The sequence below is a fragment of the Falco cherrug genome, chromosome 8 (assembly GCF_023634085.1).
Source record: "Falco cherrug isolate bFalChe1 chromosome 8, bFalChe1.pri, whole genome shotgun sequence".
NCBI lineage: Eukaryota > Metazoa > Chordata > Aves > Falconiformes > Falconidae > Falco > Falco cherrug.
In genome coordinates this window covers 48,696,239-48,714,603 of record NC_073704.1, presented here as the reverse complement: position 1 = coordinate 48,714,603, position 18,365 = coordinate 48,696,239, and the positions used below count along the sequence as shown (strand labels likewise).

General features: G+C 44.1%; 1 protein-coding gene across 1 annotated transcript in view; it reads right to left on the bottom strand.

The window, feature by feature from the left end:
• The window catches only part of SLIT3 (slit guidance ligand 3), a 531,568-nt gene that overhangs the window by 32,289 nt on the left and 480,914 nt on the right, over window positions 1-18,365 (bottom strand). Inside the window, exons 30-31 of the mRNA XM_027810336.2 lie at window positions 10,105-10,198; window positions 4,601-4,738 (exon numbers count right to left, since the gene is read on the bottom strand). Coding sequence (XP_027666137.1) covers window positions 4,601-4,738; window positions 10,105-10,198 — 232 coding nt within the window. The remainder of the gene's footprint in view (window positions 1-4,600; window positions 4,739-10,104; window positions 10,199-18,365) is intronic.

Here is an 18,365-nt window from a genome sequence, read left to right as displayed (position 1 = left end):
GGGGCCCCAGGCACGGAGCAGAGACCTCCTGGCAGCCCGTGTGGAGCCTCTGGCCAGGCAGGCTGTGCCCCCAGCCCATGGAGCTCCATGGGGGAGCAGCTCACCCCGCAGCCCGGGCAGGGCCCCCCCGGGGCAGGGGGTGCCCGCAGGGGGCTGTGACCCACGGGCAGCAGCGCTGGGGCAGCTCTGGGCCGGGCCTGTGGCCCCGCGGGGAGGAGCCCGGGCTGGGGACGGGCTGGGGACGGGATGGGGACCCCCTGGGGCCAGCTGGGCCTGGGGGGCTGCACCCCGTGGGGGGACCCACTCTGGGGCAGTGCGTGAAGAACTGTGCCTGTGGGAAGGACTCATGTTGGAGAAGTTTGTGGAGAACTGTCTCCCATGGGGTGGCCCCATGCTGGGGCCAAGCAGAGGGTGAGGACCCTCCCCTGAGGGAGAAGGAGCAGCAGAGACAGCGTGTGAGGGACTGACCCCAGCCCCATTCCCCATCCCCCTGCACCTGGTGAGAAATTAAGTGAATTTCCCCAAGACGAGTCTGTTTTGCTCATGATGGTGACTGCTGAGTGATCTCCCTGTCCCTATCTCAGCCCACGAGCCTTTCACGGCATTTTGTCTCTCCCCTGCCCAGCTGAGGAGGGCAGTGCCAGAGCGGCTCTGGTGGGCACCCAGCCAGGGCCACCCCATCACAGAGGGAAATGGTTATCTTTGCTCAGTCTGTATTTCTCGAAGTAAATTTGTTCTTGGGAACATTTCTTCGTGAGCACACCTGAACCACTGGTTACAGACTGAGAGACCTTCCCTTCCAGAGCGAGACCCTTTGCTGCAGCTTCTTGGCAAACACCCACAGGCCAGCCCGTTCTGGAGGGTGAGCGCACACTTTGGAGGGATAACACCACTCAGCAAGCAATGGTCTGGATCCCCCTTTCCAAGAAAACAAGGGAATATTAATAAAAATAGCAACAACCTCATAGGAAGATAGATCACAGAAGGAAATTCTTGCCAGTTTAAGGTGGTTACTGCAGATCAGCACAGCAGTCAGACCCAGGCAGATGAGGACACAGCAGCACCACGTCCTCAACTGCCAGCCAGGCACTAAGTGGACTGTCCGACTGGAGCACTCTCCTGTTCAAAGCTGCTTTCATTAAGCGTGTCATCTCTCTCTCCAGTGCAGGGCTTCGCAGCTGGCTAGCAAACACGTCAGGAGAGCCAGCAATGGGATCAAACTAGGGTTGAGGCCACAGATGACTGTCACCCCTGGCCTAATGTCAGGTGTAATCGTTTTCCAGAGGTGACCAGCAGAAAGGAGCACTGCTGACCCAGCCTGTTAGCTTTGTTCTACCTAATGCAAATCATTTTGTTTTGTCTGTGAGCAACAAGTAGAAAGCAGGAGGAAAATCAGTGTATATAATTCTAATTTCATGGAAGTTAAAAATAATAATAATAAAAAAATCCATGCGACCCGCAACAGCCTCCACTAACAGAAAGCAAATGTTGCAAGAAGCCAGTGTGTCTGTGCTTGGTGCTGCTCTCAAAGACTCCCTACGCTCCCAGCAGAGCTTGTGCACCACCCTGCCTTGTGGAACCCCTTCAGTGGGTGGCTTTACAAATGCAGCTGTCCTGCTACTGCCATCTAGAAGTCATATGAGCAACACTGTCTGTCAAGGCCTTTTCTTTTTTAATTTAAACATTTCTTTTTTAATTAGAAATAATTAATACTATTTAGTTCCCTGGCAGTGGAGTGTGGACCACAGCCTGACTTGCATAATTTGGCCAGGTCCATTCTGCGTGGTACAATCTCATTTATTTTAATAATCACTGCAGAGTTTCTTGCAGAAACTACCCCAGTGGAGAACGCTGAAGCATCCACACAATGAAGGAACAGTGCTTTCTGTCAGGCTCAGCAGCCTTAATGTGTGCTTCCCCCCTAGAGCAACATTTATCAGGACAACACTACTGTGAGGCTGATGGCTAGAGGGAAGGTTTGAGAAGTTAGGTTTTATCCAATGGGGCTCACAAATTCTCAATAATGTTTTCATCTGCATGGGGTAAACGGATGTTATTTTGGGAAAAATACACTGAAAACTTTCCAGAATGAAAGCACATTATGGAATTGGAAAGGTTGCTGAGTGATAACGAAAGGTGCTATGTGGGGCAAAACTACACACGAACAGGGACTAGGAAATGCTAAGATAGGAAAATGGGTACAGTGCACGTTAGTACTATTGCTTTTAGGAGCTGACATCAGAGGTGCACTGTTAGGGTGCACAACCCTGTTGTGCATATGAGGCCCTACGTTATTATTACCAGAGTGCCATTTGTTCAACCGTGCAAGGATGTAAGTTTTAACACGTGGCTTTGACATACAGCATAGTGACAACCACAAAATTGTTATAGGTCTTTGCATTTATTACAACAGCATAAGCTCCAGATAACTGGCAGGTCACTCTGCACACTCACTGCTGGGAAACGATTCCTGATACTTAGCCAAAAAATTTTATTAATCAACATATTAGGTCTCCTAGTTACCTTTGTCAGACCACCCCTTGTGCTCTCTCCTGTTCATCAACACTTGCAGTCTTCAAACACTTGAAAAGTTACCTCCCTGCCACACAGCCCAGTGCCTGAGGCACGCTTCGTGAACAGCTGAGTCTATAACCCTGAACATCAGAAGGCTGAACTCTGTCAATCACCATCTTTGCAGTTGCAATGTTAAAAAGGGGGGAAAAAAATATATCAGAACCCCCTTCAGAGCAGCAGGCCTTTAAAATACTAAAGGCTGGAGTCATGGAAAGAATGATGAGCAGATCATATTTTGTTAGCAGAATTCTAATTCTGAAATCAAACAAGATCAGGGACTATTCTGCACGGAGAACACAAGGGGCTCCAGCTTGCTTCCACCTTAGCAGAGGGAGCCTGTTAGTGCTCACTGTGGTGTTTTTCTCCTAAACAGTCCTTGCTCCCTTGCATCTTGAACAGGAAATTTAGGGAGGTGGCATAGACTAGTGCAAAAAACCAGAAAGAAAATGGTTAATCCTGCTCTGCTGTTGTCAGGCAGTGGGATTACTTTGCTTGCCCAAGTCCACCTGGCACTATGAATAACTAGCTAGTAGTTGAGTTTTGGAGCCTTGTGTAGAAAGATGTTTCCTCTTCTTGGAGGACATTTAGTGGGATGAACCCCCCTCATCTAAGCAAGGGAGCAGGCTGAGCTGTTCCAGGTTCTACTCTTGAAGTCCCTGGTGTGAGATTGGCCAACTAGGGATACTGCCTACATTGCCAGCAAGGCTGCTTGGTACACAGGAAGAGACCCAGAGCAGTTTCCCACCTACCCCTGCTGCTCTGCTCAACTGTGTCGCAACTCTGATCACCTCTGCCAAACACTATGACCCTGCCTTCCTGGAGAAAACCCTCACATTCATCACTACCTAATACTGGCACGCCTTAAAAATCAGAGGACCTGCAGCAGAAGTCTCCCAGTCACTACCATCTGATGACAAGCTCAAGTTAACCTTAGACCCCAGATATGGCTTTGCAATCCCATTTCTCACCTCTAACATTTAGAAAACATTGAGCATTTACAATTCCACTGTGGGACAGCCACTTGTTGTCCTTACTGGTCATGAATTTGTAAGATCCCTAAGGCCATCAAAGGGATTGAAGCAGAGAATGAAACGTGGAGAAAAGGGTACGACTTTGAAATTCAGCGATATTTGATAGCCTGTAAATAACACGTCTGATTCTCTGAAACCACGGGCTGACATCTTGTTATGTATCAATGCCTATTCAGGGAAGGCCGTCTGCTTTGCAACAAAAATCTATGTTGAGAGGGAAAAAAAACCCCAAAACCAGCAAGGATGAAAGCAAGAAGAATGAAAACAGTTGCAGATACAAAGCAGAGAAAATGATTTCTAAGTGTTCATGCAATTTCTGCTTTGTCAAGACTGATCTTTTTAGGTATTCCTTCTTTGTCTCGTGTGTATTTCAAACACAGAAAGGTTTAGCTGGAAGGAAGCCAGTGTCCAGCCTCAGGCAATGATTAGTGAATCCATTTGGAACAGCACACTTATCTTTGACAGACAGAGAGATTTCCAGGAGTCAGATATATTGGCAGCTGTCAGAATGAGAGACTGGACATGTACAGCCCAAATCATACTGAGACCATCCACCAACAGGCACAGAGATATTGGCACAAAGTCTTCAAACTCGTGTTTTCTTGCAGCCAGGTCTGAGGGTTCATATATGCATTTCCATTATCCTTTGCCCACGCTTGTGCACGCAGAGCTTATCTCCATATAATTAATTGGGTGTATTACCTAGTGTTTTACCAGGAATGGCTGAGGCACACATACTGGCAAACGAATGCAGCACTGCACATAAGGCAAACTGCTGTTTTCAAAGCAAGAACTGTCAACCCCCTGTATTCAGTTCATTTGCTAAGACCTACTTCAGGTACAAGATTTGAAGCACTGAGCCATCTGTTCAGGCAGGACTGACAGATCGATACCATATCCAGAGGCTGATTAGCTCTGCGGACGAAAGCAGTTAAAGAAGTGCCCCAACACTACGTACAGAAGACGGTCTGGGGGAGGAGCTGACTCTCACGTACCTGAACCCCTGAGGACAGATGCAGGTGTAGCCATTGACTGCATCTACGCACACAGCTCCATGGCGACACTTATGGCCCACACAGTCATCGTCATCTATTTCACAGTGTTTTCCACTGTAACCTGGCAAGCACTCACATCTGAAATACAAGAAGATCACTGTTAATAGCTTGTTTCAACATTCACAACAATAGCACACACAGGCAGCCTTGCACCGATCTGTTTTGAGATGGAAAGGTGTTAGCAATTATTCCTGGAAACATCAAGCACAGTTCCTGCCATCAGAAAAACTCAAGTCGCTCCTGTCTGTCTGCAGCTGAGGTTCTGCAGTGTGCTTAAATTCACGCAAACCAACACCATACTACTGCTTTTCCTCAGCCAAGTCTGTGGAGAAGAGTCATCATGTAGTGGTCTACCAATTATGCTAAAGATGACGACATCGTCCCTAACCTTACAGACTCAAAGGGCAACATTCTGCAAGAGCAGTTGCTCTGATGCCTCAGACGATGATTTTGCCAGTGTCTGAACACTGCTGAGTGTCTGAGGTTGGCCCTGCGCAGCTACACAGAGCACAGCAAGGTTCCACCTTCCAAATGGAAGCAATCTGCAAGCAAGCTATAAAACTCAGCAAATCTAAAGAAAAATACCATCAGTTTTGAGACCACCACCTGTTTGCCATTCATTTGCAAGGCACAGCAAACCTTGCTGTGGCTACAGAAAGCTGCCTTTGAAGCCCGTCCTTTCCTATGGTGACAAAGGCGAAGCGTGTACCTGCTGCTATGGGGTAACACTATTCGCAGGAGCAACACAATAGGATGCATCCGAACCTGCAGACATTGGCTTTTTATTGTGTTTTATACAATTCTCAAGTTTGTTGTACGAAGGCTGCATCAGCATTTCTATTATAAGCCTCGCAGAAGTTTATAACCTGACAATAGAAAATACATCCCAAAGTCTCTGACTTGGAACAGATCTTCTGGGATTGCTCAACAGCCCTCTTTTTGAATCTATAGTGTAGACTATGTTTAGTCATGAACATGCTTTAGTCCATAAAACACGTTTTACTCCTCCCAGCTGGATGTTAGTGCACATCTGGAAAACAAAAGGCATATCACTTCAACCAAAACAAGGGAAGAGCTACAGTTAACTTCAGCAATAAAAAAAGAGGTTTGTGCTCTTGCTAGAGACTCTAGTTTGGACCCAGCATGCTTGCTACTGAGGGCTGAAAGAGGAGAGACGTTACAAAGCTGAGGCAGGCAGCATCAGGAGAGAAACTACTACTCCACCAGCCTGGCTGCCACTACCTCCTCCCTGCCAGCAGCCTGGTGGGGTAAGTGCAGGAGGAGGCTCCTTGTGGAAAGCGTCTTCAGAGGAACTGGACACATAGAAGCCGATGAGAAGAGGTATTTCCACTTTCCAGGCAGCAGTCACTGTGCTGAATTTGGTTCCGAGTGACAGTGTATTTCAGCTCCTGGCCGCTCCCCAGCAAGCTGGGTGAAAGTTGCCTGAGTGCAGCAGCAGGTCCTGTGTGTGCTAACAAGCAGTGAATGGTGCCACAGCACCAGGGCTGCAGCAACCACCTAGCTCAAGCAATGAGAAGAATATGACCTTCAATCTCTTTTTCAAAACATGGCTTGTGACTGGCTAAAAAAGGAGGAAATGGGGCAAAGTCTATTAACCTGCAGGGCGCAGGATGGATAACATTATGTAGATGCATATAATTTCTCTCTCCATCCTCCCTACAGGAGAGGCCCCCATCATGACCCTCTGCAGCCACAGGATGGTTGATGTTCCAGCTCTGCATGCCTGAATTGCTTTTTTACACCTTGGTGGCTCAGGGAATACCATGATTAACATAACGGAGATTGCAAAACAGAGCAAAAAGCCAAAAGTGCTCCTTCCCCAAACCATAAGAAGCGGGCAACATTTTCTGGCAACATTTTAGTCACACCTGCAAGCAAATAATGTCAATCAAAAGACTTTGTGGAGGGAATTGGCAGCATTTAATCCTGTTGCTTTTTATTGATCCCTGCAGTCCTAATATAAAGTGATGTAATAATGAACGATGTGCAGTTCCTTATTCAGGGCTGCCATGCATCAATTTTATGATGTGCATTGGCTATCTCAGTAATGACAGAACCACCACTTTTCTCTGCAGGGCTGCATTAAATCAGCATTTTAAGCTGTCAGGTAATAATTCCAAGGTTTAGAATAATAAAGTATATTTTATACCATGCTCCAACATCAATACAGTGAATGGAAAAACATGCTCCTTTCCTGAAATTATTTTTTTTAGAACTCATTTCATTGTGTTAAATGGTATTTTTTTTTGTTGTTTTTTGTTTTGTTTTGTTTTCTGGCATACAGAAAACTACTCTTCTTCTATAGTAACAGCACAATAAAGATGTGGAGGCTGGAAGTGAGGAAAGCCACCTGCAATTTTAGCTTAGAAAGCAAAGAGTTCTGTGCAGCCAAACACACACTGAAATAGTCCAGTTTGCTTCCAAGCTTGGCTTTTCCTTTAGAAACATGGAATTCCTTTTGCGTCAGTCATCTCTGAGCTCTTCGTGTGTCACATGTAGGCTGAAGCTACCTAAAAACACATGCGTGGAGTATAGCAGGTGAGAAACCAGCCACGTGAGTGCCTCATCCAGCCTCCTCCTAGAAACCCAAGGTGTCCCCAACCAGGGAATGATGGCATGTTAGCTCCACCCCATCCCCCCATACTGCCAGCAAGTGACTGAGTATCAGTAAAAATATGGTGCAGTAAAGAAGGTGGCAAAGAAACTTTCCTATTCAAATTGTGGTAAAGAGTAATTTATATTAGAGCAGTTATCCCTTTTCCCAGTGACCATCTGACATCAGTACAGTTGAAATCTTGTTTTCTGCTACAGCCTTGTAGTGATGGCAACATTCCTGGTATCAGAGAGAGCCTAAAAACATGTCTACTAATATTTAAAATGCTGCCTTATCCAAGGGGATTTGCATCTGCATGCACTCAATGTCTATTGTATTAAAGCTGTGAATCATAGCTTCTACTGCAGGGCCAGAATGGAGTCCTCCCCGTATCAATAAATAACTTGGCTTCCTACTTTTTTTCCCGTCCTTGTCATCTCTTCCTCCCTCTGCAGAGTTTCAGACTGACTATTGCTGACGGCAGGACAGACTGACTGGTGTCCATGCTGACGTGATGTTCTTCACTGGTGTGTCCTATGCACATACCCAGGGCACAAACCCAACAAGCGGATGGTCAGTTCAGGAACAAGCCTGAATCCTGCCGTTACCACTCCCCGCCTCTGCAAGTGGAGCGGAGGGCTAGTGCGAAAGCCTGACTCATTCTGCGCGTGGCGTCAGGCTGCACAATTACCTGCTAAATGCATGGTGCATCACAGGTCAGGAGATCACACTGCTCCAGGGATCAGCAACAGCAGAGGACCAGAAGCTGCTGTTTTTACTGAGACCCATCAGCAACCACACATGACTGCAAAATTTGCCAAGGGCTTCCAGCCCATTTCTGAATGGCTTGGTGCAACTGAAGTATGAAAGAAAAAAGCAGTATTTTGACGAAACTACGTACAGGGCTGGGCAGGCTCCTTCACCTATGAAGTCTGGCCTGCTAGAAAGCAAAATGGGACAGAAGTAGTAAAGAAATTCTAGATTTTTGTGTAGCACTCTGTGAATACTGGGAAGAATAATGCAACAAACAGTAGCAGAAAATACTTACAAGTAGTTATTTAGGCTCCCCCTCAAGGGTTAATGGCCCCGCTGTGAAGAACACTTTTCTAGCAAGCAAGCATCTTATTTACTCAAATTATTTGGGTAGCAGGTATGAAAATGCTTCCAGCAAGGGTAAAACCATTCAGGACCACAGCTGTCTCCATTCCTTCATACATCTAGCAACATACGGTAATTTGAGTTACAAGCCTTTGCCTCATAACACGGTGCCTCATAGCTACTGGATTAGCCGAATGATGGATTAACTAGGAATGAAAGCTGGAAAGAACATCAGGGACTATTTATGTACTGGTACACACCTCCTTATCCAGTCCCTGTGCATCGTTTCAGTAACTGTCTGAATCATGTAGAAGTTTCCTCTTCCTCTATAGTTGGAAACATTTCTGTCTGGAGGTTTTTCACCCAAAAGGCAGGCTTGAGTTGTACAGACTGACTGTCTAACACAGATTCTGCTCTCCTTAAGATATCTAGCAGCTCTAAAATTTTGGGTCACTTCCTTTTAACTATCCTGAAATGTTCTGTATATTATTTTGCACTATCCTTACATGCCATTGCTTCGCAGGACACAACCTGACCCCACCTGCAAGTTACCAAGAAGACCAAAGACTGCTGCCATCTCTCCCCTGTGACATGCTGGGTGTGCTGGGTGAGGGTGTCCCTTGCCAAAACCACAGCCCTCCCTCCCAGGAGGGAATCGGTGAGCATCCAGGATTGCACTGGGGCTCTGAAAACAACCTTAGGGGAAAGTGCAGAACACAGCTCACCCTGCACTGAACTCTCTTGAATTTGTCTTGCTTTCTTACTTCTTTGATTCAAAGATCTTTTCTCGACAGGCTTTTCATAGAGCTTGACTTTCCAACTGCCTGTCTCTATTTGCTAAATTGCTCTGAAATTCTCTCTTCAGACAAGTGATGAACAGTGCTACTGTGCACCTCTCAAAACACCCCAACCTCCAAATATCCAGATGTTTCACTGCCATTTAAAACACGAGGCTTTATTTTGCCCCCGCGAACAGTCAGCGTCATTCCCAGGATGCAAACGCAAACACAGACTTCACAAAACCTAACAGAAGCCAAGCGAGACGTGCCTCTGTGGCCAGCAGAAGACTGCAGCTCCCGTGTGAGAGCCATCCAGTTCAGCTGGCTGCTGCTGCTGCCCAGGAGAGGAAGCATGGGGAGAGTGGTCCCACTGCAGCCAAGGCTGGCCTCTGCCAGCGCACCCCAAGGCTGCCAGCCATCCCAGAAGACAACAGCTACAGTGGGAGTACAACAGAAAACTCCTGCCCTACAGCTTTATGCGCAGGCCACAGATTTATCCTTCCTACTCAGCAGTTAGAATGGGGACTGGATTTTAAACACTGAGCCAGCATGGGCTGAGGAGAGCCGAGTTACATCTGTTAATGTCCCTGTTATGCTGCCTGAATTGATGGATGTCCTAAGGAATGCATAAGGAACCTGTCCTTAGTTTCCGATGCAGGATCACATACTTTGCAGTAACTGCTCCAGAAGTACTCCTTTTGCCATGCTCTATCCCAGAATAATTTCTTTGCTCTGGGCGTACGTGCATTATTTTCAAGTAAACCACAGAAAGCCAGAAAAGTATGTATGGTTGTATTAAAATCAAACTGTGACATGGTCTGAAGTAATTTAGTCTTGCACTATTTGTGTTAATTTCGATGACTTTTACCCCAAACTCACTGCCAGTTCAACCCTAGTCAAGGCAATGGATGGATCTGGCCTGTGTGTGGAGACCAACACACACACATGCTTACCTGGTTCCTTTGTCAAGGGGAAGACATTTGGACTCATGTTGGCATGGATTCAGATCAGGAACACAGTGGTTAATCACCTCATCGCACAGTTCACCTGAGGCAAAAGAAAAGCAATGAAGCTATAACACTTCTTGGACAATCCTGATGCAGCTTCAACCACGATGTTCAGGGATGGCAAATCTCCCTAAATGGAGAGCGCTCGGTAGTTCAGAAGGAAGCGACAAAATTGCTTGTGAGGGCACATGAGACTTCATTAAATCGGGCTCCTTTGCCCTATAGTGACTGTACTGTTTCTGTTACATGAATTAGAAAGGCTGGTATAAAATGTACTGACATATAGACTCCACTTGGAGACAGGCTAAGGATCAAATGGGCAGTTCCTGACCCAGAACCTCTTCTATCAAAGCAAGAAAGTGACACAAAATCAAAGTGGCTCATTAGACCATAACATTTTCACACTGAAAGATATTTTAGCCATAGTTAATACTCTGCCAAAGCAGCTGATTGGACATCATTCTGGAAAAGAACAACAACCCACAAACCCTTCCCCCCAAAACCTCTGTGACTCTCAATAATAGGAACCAGCTTTAGGACTGCATGCAATTATAAAACATTCACTATTTATAAGAAATGTACTAGCTCTATTGTGCTCGCAGGAGATGATGTCTTTTCAGAAAATAATCCATCACACGTAAGCTCAGCTCAGCTGTTTCTAGGTATGGTGCGTTACGTGCCACGCACCTCCCTGGATTTGTATAAATTTTAATAATTAATAGTTTGAGAATGTTCAAACCCAGATAGTTTATTAAAATACCACCCTTCTCTGAGTCCTAAATTATTAGGTCACACTTCAGTACCCCAGGATTTGAGATGCAGCCAAAGACCACAGAAATCTTTGCCTTCCCAAGAAACCAGAAGAAACCTACCCCACACCTCCCAAAGCCTTGCAGGAAAAGCAAAGGTCAGCTGCTCTCAACATGGAAACCCCCAAAAGCTACAGTCACAAAGTCCCCTATGCAGCTTTATCAGAAGACTGCATCTACAGGGTTTCAAGGTTATGCATATTTTGTGTGCCTGTACGTGATATATACCATCACATGAGTACCAAGCCAGTGGATAGTGTGAGAAAAGAGATAATGTGGGAGGCATGGGTGGGCTGGCACTGTTTTAGCAGTATTTTTATGAAGCTGCAGCTCCACCTGCCTTGGAAGAAACTCCATTTTCAAACATCCTTACATTTCTGACTCTAGTGGCTACAGAGAAACACTTGAAAACAGAAACCAAGCAAATTACAAAGATCAAAATTCAGATGGAAAATGCAAATCAGAACTCTCCGTCTTTTACCAGCTTGTGATCTGGCAGGGATGACAGAGCACAATTTTGAGGATGACCCTGGTGGTGACAGGTATGGTTTAAGTTGTTAACACCCCCAGCTCACTCCTTCAGGTTATTTCTCCCACATCTCCAGCCTCCTGGCAGTACAAGCTAAACAGCTCTTTATTTGACTCTTCACATTAGAATAGAAGCATAATATGTGATTGCAAAAATCACTCAATTTTTTTGTTTGTTTCAAACACAGAATATCTAACATATCTGCTTTTGAGAGCTGTCAAGCACACGTGAGAAAGTGAAGCAAGAATAAAAGCCCTAGAGGCATGAGAGAGGGTACTACCAGCATAAACCGTGTATTCACGTGCCATACACATCCTCATGGCTTTTAGGGGCTGGGTTTGGCAATACCGGACAAGTCTGGCATGGCCATCAGCAGTGGACACTTTATTGTTCATAGTGTCAGTTATAAGACAACCAATTCCATCTAGAGCCAAGGAATCCCAGGAAGCCACCACTATTAAATACTCCCAAGTCTTTATATAGCCCTGCACAAATCTTGGGCAAATGCAAGGAGTGTATCCAGCTCAGGAAGGGGGGCATGCCAAGGAAATTGAATGCCGCAAATCCATGGGAACCAGGGAAACAGATCATTCACTGGACTTGAGGTTTGCCATTGTACTTTGTTAGTTCTCAAAAGCAACTAGAGACGCTCAAGTCTTACAAATATGAACACAGTTGTCATTGGGGACGGCTATTAACGCATTTTTGAGGTGGCAGAACTGGAGATAGGTCTGCTTACTAAGCAATCCGCAAATCCACAGCCCACCAACCCTCCCAAATACTAACAAAGTGATTCCCTCGGCCTTTGGGCAGACATGAACGTGAGCAGGTCAGAACTTGCCATGACGCCTGGACAACTGCCAGTTCATCATCTTGGTATTCCTCATGTCCCTTGTGTGCTACAAATCTTATGTGAGAATAAGCATGGAAAAAAGTAACTGGCTGGTGACATTAAAAGAACTCAATGATCTAAAGCTGGAAATATTTTTGGAAGACCATTTCATAACTGAATACAGTGTAGATAGATGCCTTCAACTACTCTTTCACTAAAAATGGTCAATAATTACTTTTGAAGTTTCTATTTCTTTTTTTTTGTTTGTTTTGTTTTGAAGAAAAGGAAACAGGCTTAAAAAAATAAGAACAGTTTCATTAACTCTCAAAGGAAACCATCATTCTTCTCCACAGTCTTGACAAGTGCTTAGACATCCAGTAAAAATCTCCCCAAATGTCAAATATTATGACTCACTGTGTCACTCTGAAGGCACCACTATCAAAAGGTAGGAGAATTCTAGGCTAAGTACCAAACATAGCATCCAAAAAAATTTATCATTTTTTCATGCAAAACTTGGAACATTTAAGGATCCTTCCTGTTATTTTTCTCATCTATCACTCATTAGGGAGCTCATTTGGGAATGCCTTGGAACTAGAGCAGCCTCATCTCAGGAAGAAAATTCTTCTTGATACATTATTTCAGGCCCCACCAATGTTCAGTAGACGTTGCAGAAAGCATGCCAGGGAAATAAAACACTTTCTGAAAAGCAAAACCCAAGGCACCAGCTACACAAAGACTTTCTCATATTTTATTCACTCAGAAAGTATCTGGGCCAAAAAATCTGCCCTCAGACCTGAGTGTGCAATATTCATTGGACGCTTTAATGTCAGTATCAGAGGAAAAATCTGATCCTCTTTTCTTAGAGTGACACAGGGCTACTTCTCTGTGCAGCAATTAAAGGTCTAGTCCAAATTTCTCATTGAATAGCTATGTGAACCTAAAACCAAACTGGACATTAATGTTAGGCCAACTTTTAGCAGCACTGATCTCTTTGTGGAAGGTATTTGATCATGCTAAAACAACAGAAAACTTCAGGGTAGTGCTTTCCCAATTGTAGAAAACAATCCAACCTCCCCATTTTCCTCTCTCCTATATATTCTCAAATCAGAGCTCCAATGTGGGTACACAGGGGTTTCTGAAGTGCTTATATAAAAGACAGGAAAATAACAACTATATTTCCTTTCCCGTCATTTTTTTTTTAATCCCAAATGATATTTTTGCTTTCATCAAGGCACATGTATTCTCTTTCATCAAAGATGAAGAGAACAGATCGACATGCAATGAAGAACAGGTTAAGACTGTGTCAGATTTACAAGAGAAAAACCACTTGTGCCAACAGATCCTACTTTTCATAGTAGCCAGAGGTATTAGGTCTACAACGTCCAGTGAGCGGTCTGTAGAACTGAGGTATGATATGGAGAGGGTACCTTCATAAAGGTAGGCACATCCTCAGCATTTCAAACTTCTTAAGGCTGGTGGTAATGTGCTAGTAATTAGTGCTTGTTTAGGAGAGGGAAGCATTAGACAGATGAAGGAAGCGGTCTGATCTGCTGCAAAAAATGCAACTTTCAGATTAGAATCAAGTTATACTGACAGGTGGAACAGTAACAGGTGGATCTCCCATTGCTGCTGTCCCATGCGTTAAAAAATAACTCCAAGCCTAAAAAAAATTAAATAATTAAAAAATTTTCTCCAAACACTAGAAAAGCTATCCTGCCCCTTTGAAATGGCTTCCCTTGTCCCCTTCACCAGCACTGAAAGCACAACTTTTTTTTTTTTTTTTTTTGTCTCATGCAACATTTTCCTGGTCTTATTTTTTCAGCAAAATCATTAATTTCATGGGGTTTTCCACATTCACTTTTCACAGGGCTCACTGCTTATGAAGAGCTGCCAAGAAACATGCTTAGGCTTTTCTGTAGCCTTCCACACATCTCAGAATGAAGCCAAAACAATAATAGAGCAATAAAGATGACTTTTACACACCGTTTAATAACCATCTTCCTTTTTTTCCGTTCTGTGCTGTCATGAGAGCTATTTATTTCATGCCACATTAGACTTTTAAAACCAGGACCCAAGTTACACTATTTCTCCTGAATCAGTAAAAGAGATTGCATGCAGTAACAGTATTTAACCTATTTATCTGTAAGGAAAACAGCAGTTCTGAAAAGACAGTCTAGATCACCAATTTACAACCAGTAAGTTTGATGATTTTTCTTTTGTTTGTACATCCGTTGGGTGACACTTTGTTCTCTCATTCAGAGTACTCATGAAATAATTGATAATGAAACAGAGAACATAATATCATCCTTAATGCGAGAGAACTTCCGTGGGTCCAGGAGGGCTAAAAGCAAAAATGCTGTCAGGAATTTCACAATATTACTTGAGAAAAGGAAAGTGCTTACAATGAAGAAAGGATGAAGGAAGCCTGGCCTTTACCCACGGAGAAAACTTTTACAGGCTGTGCAGGGAGAAGATATATATATTTGAGTAGTTAAACAGTATGTTGCAATTTTCTGAACATTGCCAGGTAAGTCAGAATAGAACTCTTCTCTTTATTCCTAATAAAAAAAAATACCGTACTGTTTTTCTCATAAAAGATTACTCTGTATCAAATAACTTGTATCAGAAGAAAAGGTTTTTTGTATTTTGTTTTCCTCTTCTCTCCTTTCAGTTATTAAAAAGAAGTCAGTGCCAGTTGGAAATTTCAGGAGAACACTGAACCTAAAAATGGTTGGGTGGAACAGACATAGCATGTTCCTCCAAGAAAATAATTCAGTTAGGAATGTTGTTGATGTTTGATGAAAAAGATTTGAGGCTCATCTTAGAAAATAAAAAAAAATGATTTTTTTACTTCTAAACTGTTTCAACTTGCAATGAAGAAAAGAGAAATGTGAAAATCCTTCAGAAGCAAATGCACTCAGCTGCCATGTTAGATACCAAACCATAATAAATTACCTGGAATACACAATAGCAGAACTCTTTCTGCATTATTAATGAACTTTGCTGTTGTTTGACAAACACTGCCCACAATACTTACTAGGCAAAAACCTAAAAGTTACTTTATGCTTTTTATTCTTTATTTTTCTTTTTTCTTTATTCTAATTTTAAGCATTATTGTTAATGCTTAAAACCCTCACATTTAAGTCTTCATGTATTAGGTTTTTGCCTATTAAGTGGGAACCTGAAGCTACACTCCACACTGAGATTCCCAAAGTGGCTTGTTTTTCAGAATGAAGGAGCAATTATCTCTAATCTTGAGATTAAACAAAGGGGTAATGGATTAAACAACATCTGGGTAGAGTAGTAACGATCCTTTCACTATTTCTGAATCTTGAAGGAGGAGTAAGTTTCAGATCTGTGCACTGCCAAAGTACAAAAAATAGTATTCAACATCACAAACACCACACCACCACAGTGTGTAAAACGTGAGCTAAACCAGCTTCCAGTGCTCACCTGCATATAGCATCATCCCTCAGAACCACTGTGTCTGGAATAGAACCTAATTTTGCTGGACCCCCTACATTTTTGAGCCATATTACTTCATATGGATGTTTTCCAGTTATGTGATTTGTCTGGAATCTATTAGGGATCGATTTATTTATTTACACAATCTAGTGCATCCAGTCACATCTGAGATGCTATACATTTTCTGAGACGTCCTTTCAGGGCTGGCAGTAGGACACTGGACACGCTGTAGACTCACGTGTCTGAATCTGAACTCTCATGGTCTGAACGGAGAGATGGGGAATGGGGGTTGTGGTCCATTCATAACACTTTATCTCTGCCACTCCTTCCTCCTCATGTTGGTCCCCTGCTCCAGTGTGGGCTCCCTCCCATGGGATACAGTCCTTCATGAACTTCTCCAATGTGGGTCATTCCCATGGGCTGCCGTTCTTCAAGAACTGCTCCAGCGTGGGTCCTTTCCATGGGATACAGTTCTTCAGGAACAGACTGAAGGGACACTGTTCCTGCCAGAAAAGCTGCTCCTACACGGGCACCTCCTCTCCATGGGCTGCAGCTCCTGCCAGAAGCCTGCCCCTTGCTTGGGCTTTCCATTGGCTGCAGCTTCTTGTAGGGCATATCTACCTGCTCTGGCATGAGGTGCTCTGCAGGCTGCAGTATGGGTATTGGCTCTGACATGGTCCTTCATGGGCTGCAGGGGAACAACCTGCTTCAGTGTGGTCTTCCCCATGGGCTGCGTGGACATTTCTTCTCCAGCACCTCAAGAACCTCTTCCCTCTTCTTCTTCACTGACCTTGGTGTTTGCATAGTTGCTTCTCTCATGTTTTGCCATGAGTGCTGCTGACAGGCTCAACTTCGGGCAGCGGCAGGGCTGACAGGAGCAGCTCCTCACCTCTTCTCACAGAAGCCCCCCCTACAGCCGCCCTCCTCCCCTTCTACCAAAACCTGCACGCATGAACCCGTACAGTCCTTGAACCAATAGAGGGCTCCAAAGAATACTTTATATGCAGAAAGATTTACTTATTTCCTACTGACAGTTGTGCCGTGGCCACCACCGTGCTGTCGGAGTGCTGAATACACCAATTGCCCATCGGTGGACTCAGCTCCTCCCAGCCTGATTAACTGTGCAGTACACACCACCTGCCCATAAGCAGGTGAGTAACAGGCTTGTGGTTAACGTCTCATCCCCTGAGGCTTTTCTTCACAGATTGCATTTAATGATCCAATTGAGGATGATATTCACTCCACTCATCCTTTAAGACAATAGTAGCTGATCCATTTTCTTAGAGATACACTGTGGTCCTGGTGAACAAAGAGAAATTCTCCAGTTGATCTGGTTCCCCAAACATGACACATTACATTTTGCAAATGGAAATATGACCAAAGGAAATCCTGGAGCTGAGAGCTCCAACATGACAGGACACCCATACTGAGACTAAAGACAGGCTGCAGCGCTGCCAGTTACTGTGCTATTTCCTTCTTCAGTCCCAGTACAATGAGATAAGAGAGTCCAATCTGATAGCAATGACATGTGGTTCTCTCTTAATAAAACAGGGCTGGAAATGGGCTTAGGCTCCTAAACATAGCTAAAACTTCCAGCTCTTCCAGCACTTCTCATTCATAGTTAGGCAAGTGGGAAATGTGGGTGCCTTTTTATTTTTTGCACTGAAAGCAAACATACTTCACATTTGTCGAGTAACTAAAACTGAGAAACTTCCATGTAAGGCAGAACTCCTTCAAATAAAAGGAAGAAAATATCCAGACTTTGACCACAATTTTCTCTGCTTATCTTGAGGAAGTTATGGCTAAAGTTCCAGAATTTTAGAAGAGGCAGATAGCTAAGCTTTCAGTGTTTATTAGGCAGCTAATAGCCTTGTGGAACCACAAGGCTGAACCACACTACCTAGAACCTTCCTGTTCCTATATCAAACATGTAATTAAAAAATCACAAGGGGGAAAAAACAACCTACAGTGCAATGATCAACTGCAGCGTCATTCAGCTGTCACTGGTGCCCACCTCAGGGACTGCTGCAAAACAGTCTCACAATGGTTAGCGATGGGAAACGGGTGGGAGAGCTCCAGCAGAAGAGTGTCAGCCACAAGTCACCACACAACTTCTTTCTTCCAGAGTTCGTTTGGCTTGACTAAGTGCTTGGCTTTTGCCATGCAACATTACCACAATCAGATATGCCAGAAAAAGAGACCATAATCACTAACAGTGAATAGTGTTCTGTCTAAAAGTAGCAAAACTGCAAAAAATCTCAGATACCATCTACCACAGGACACCACAAGGTCCCCTTAGGTAAAATAGAGCTTAGCCTTCTCTTCCAAACACATAAAACCAGAAATAGTTTCAAGCTTTTTTTTTGATTGAGAGAGATATTTTTTTTCCCCCTTGTGATACAAAATGCTTGCAGCTTTTTCCCAGGGAAACAAACTATTTTAAACACTTGCTCTCCTCTCTCCCTGCCATGGGATGCAATGTATTTTAGAAAAGACCTATTTTCAGTAGTAGAAGCCACTAATTTTTTATTGTTTCAGAACAAAGAGGTCTGGCTATTTGCTGAGGCTTTTT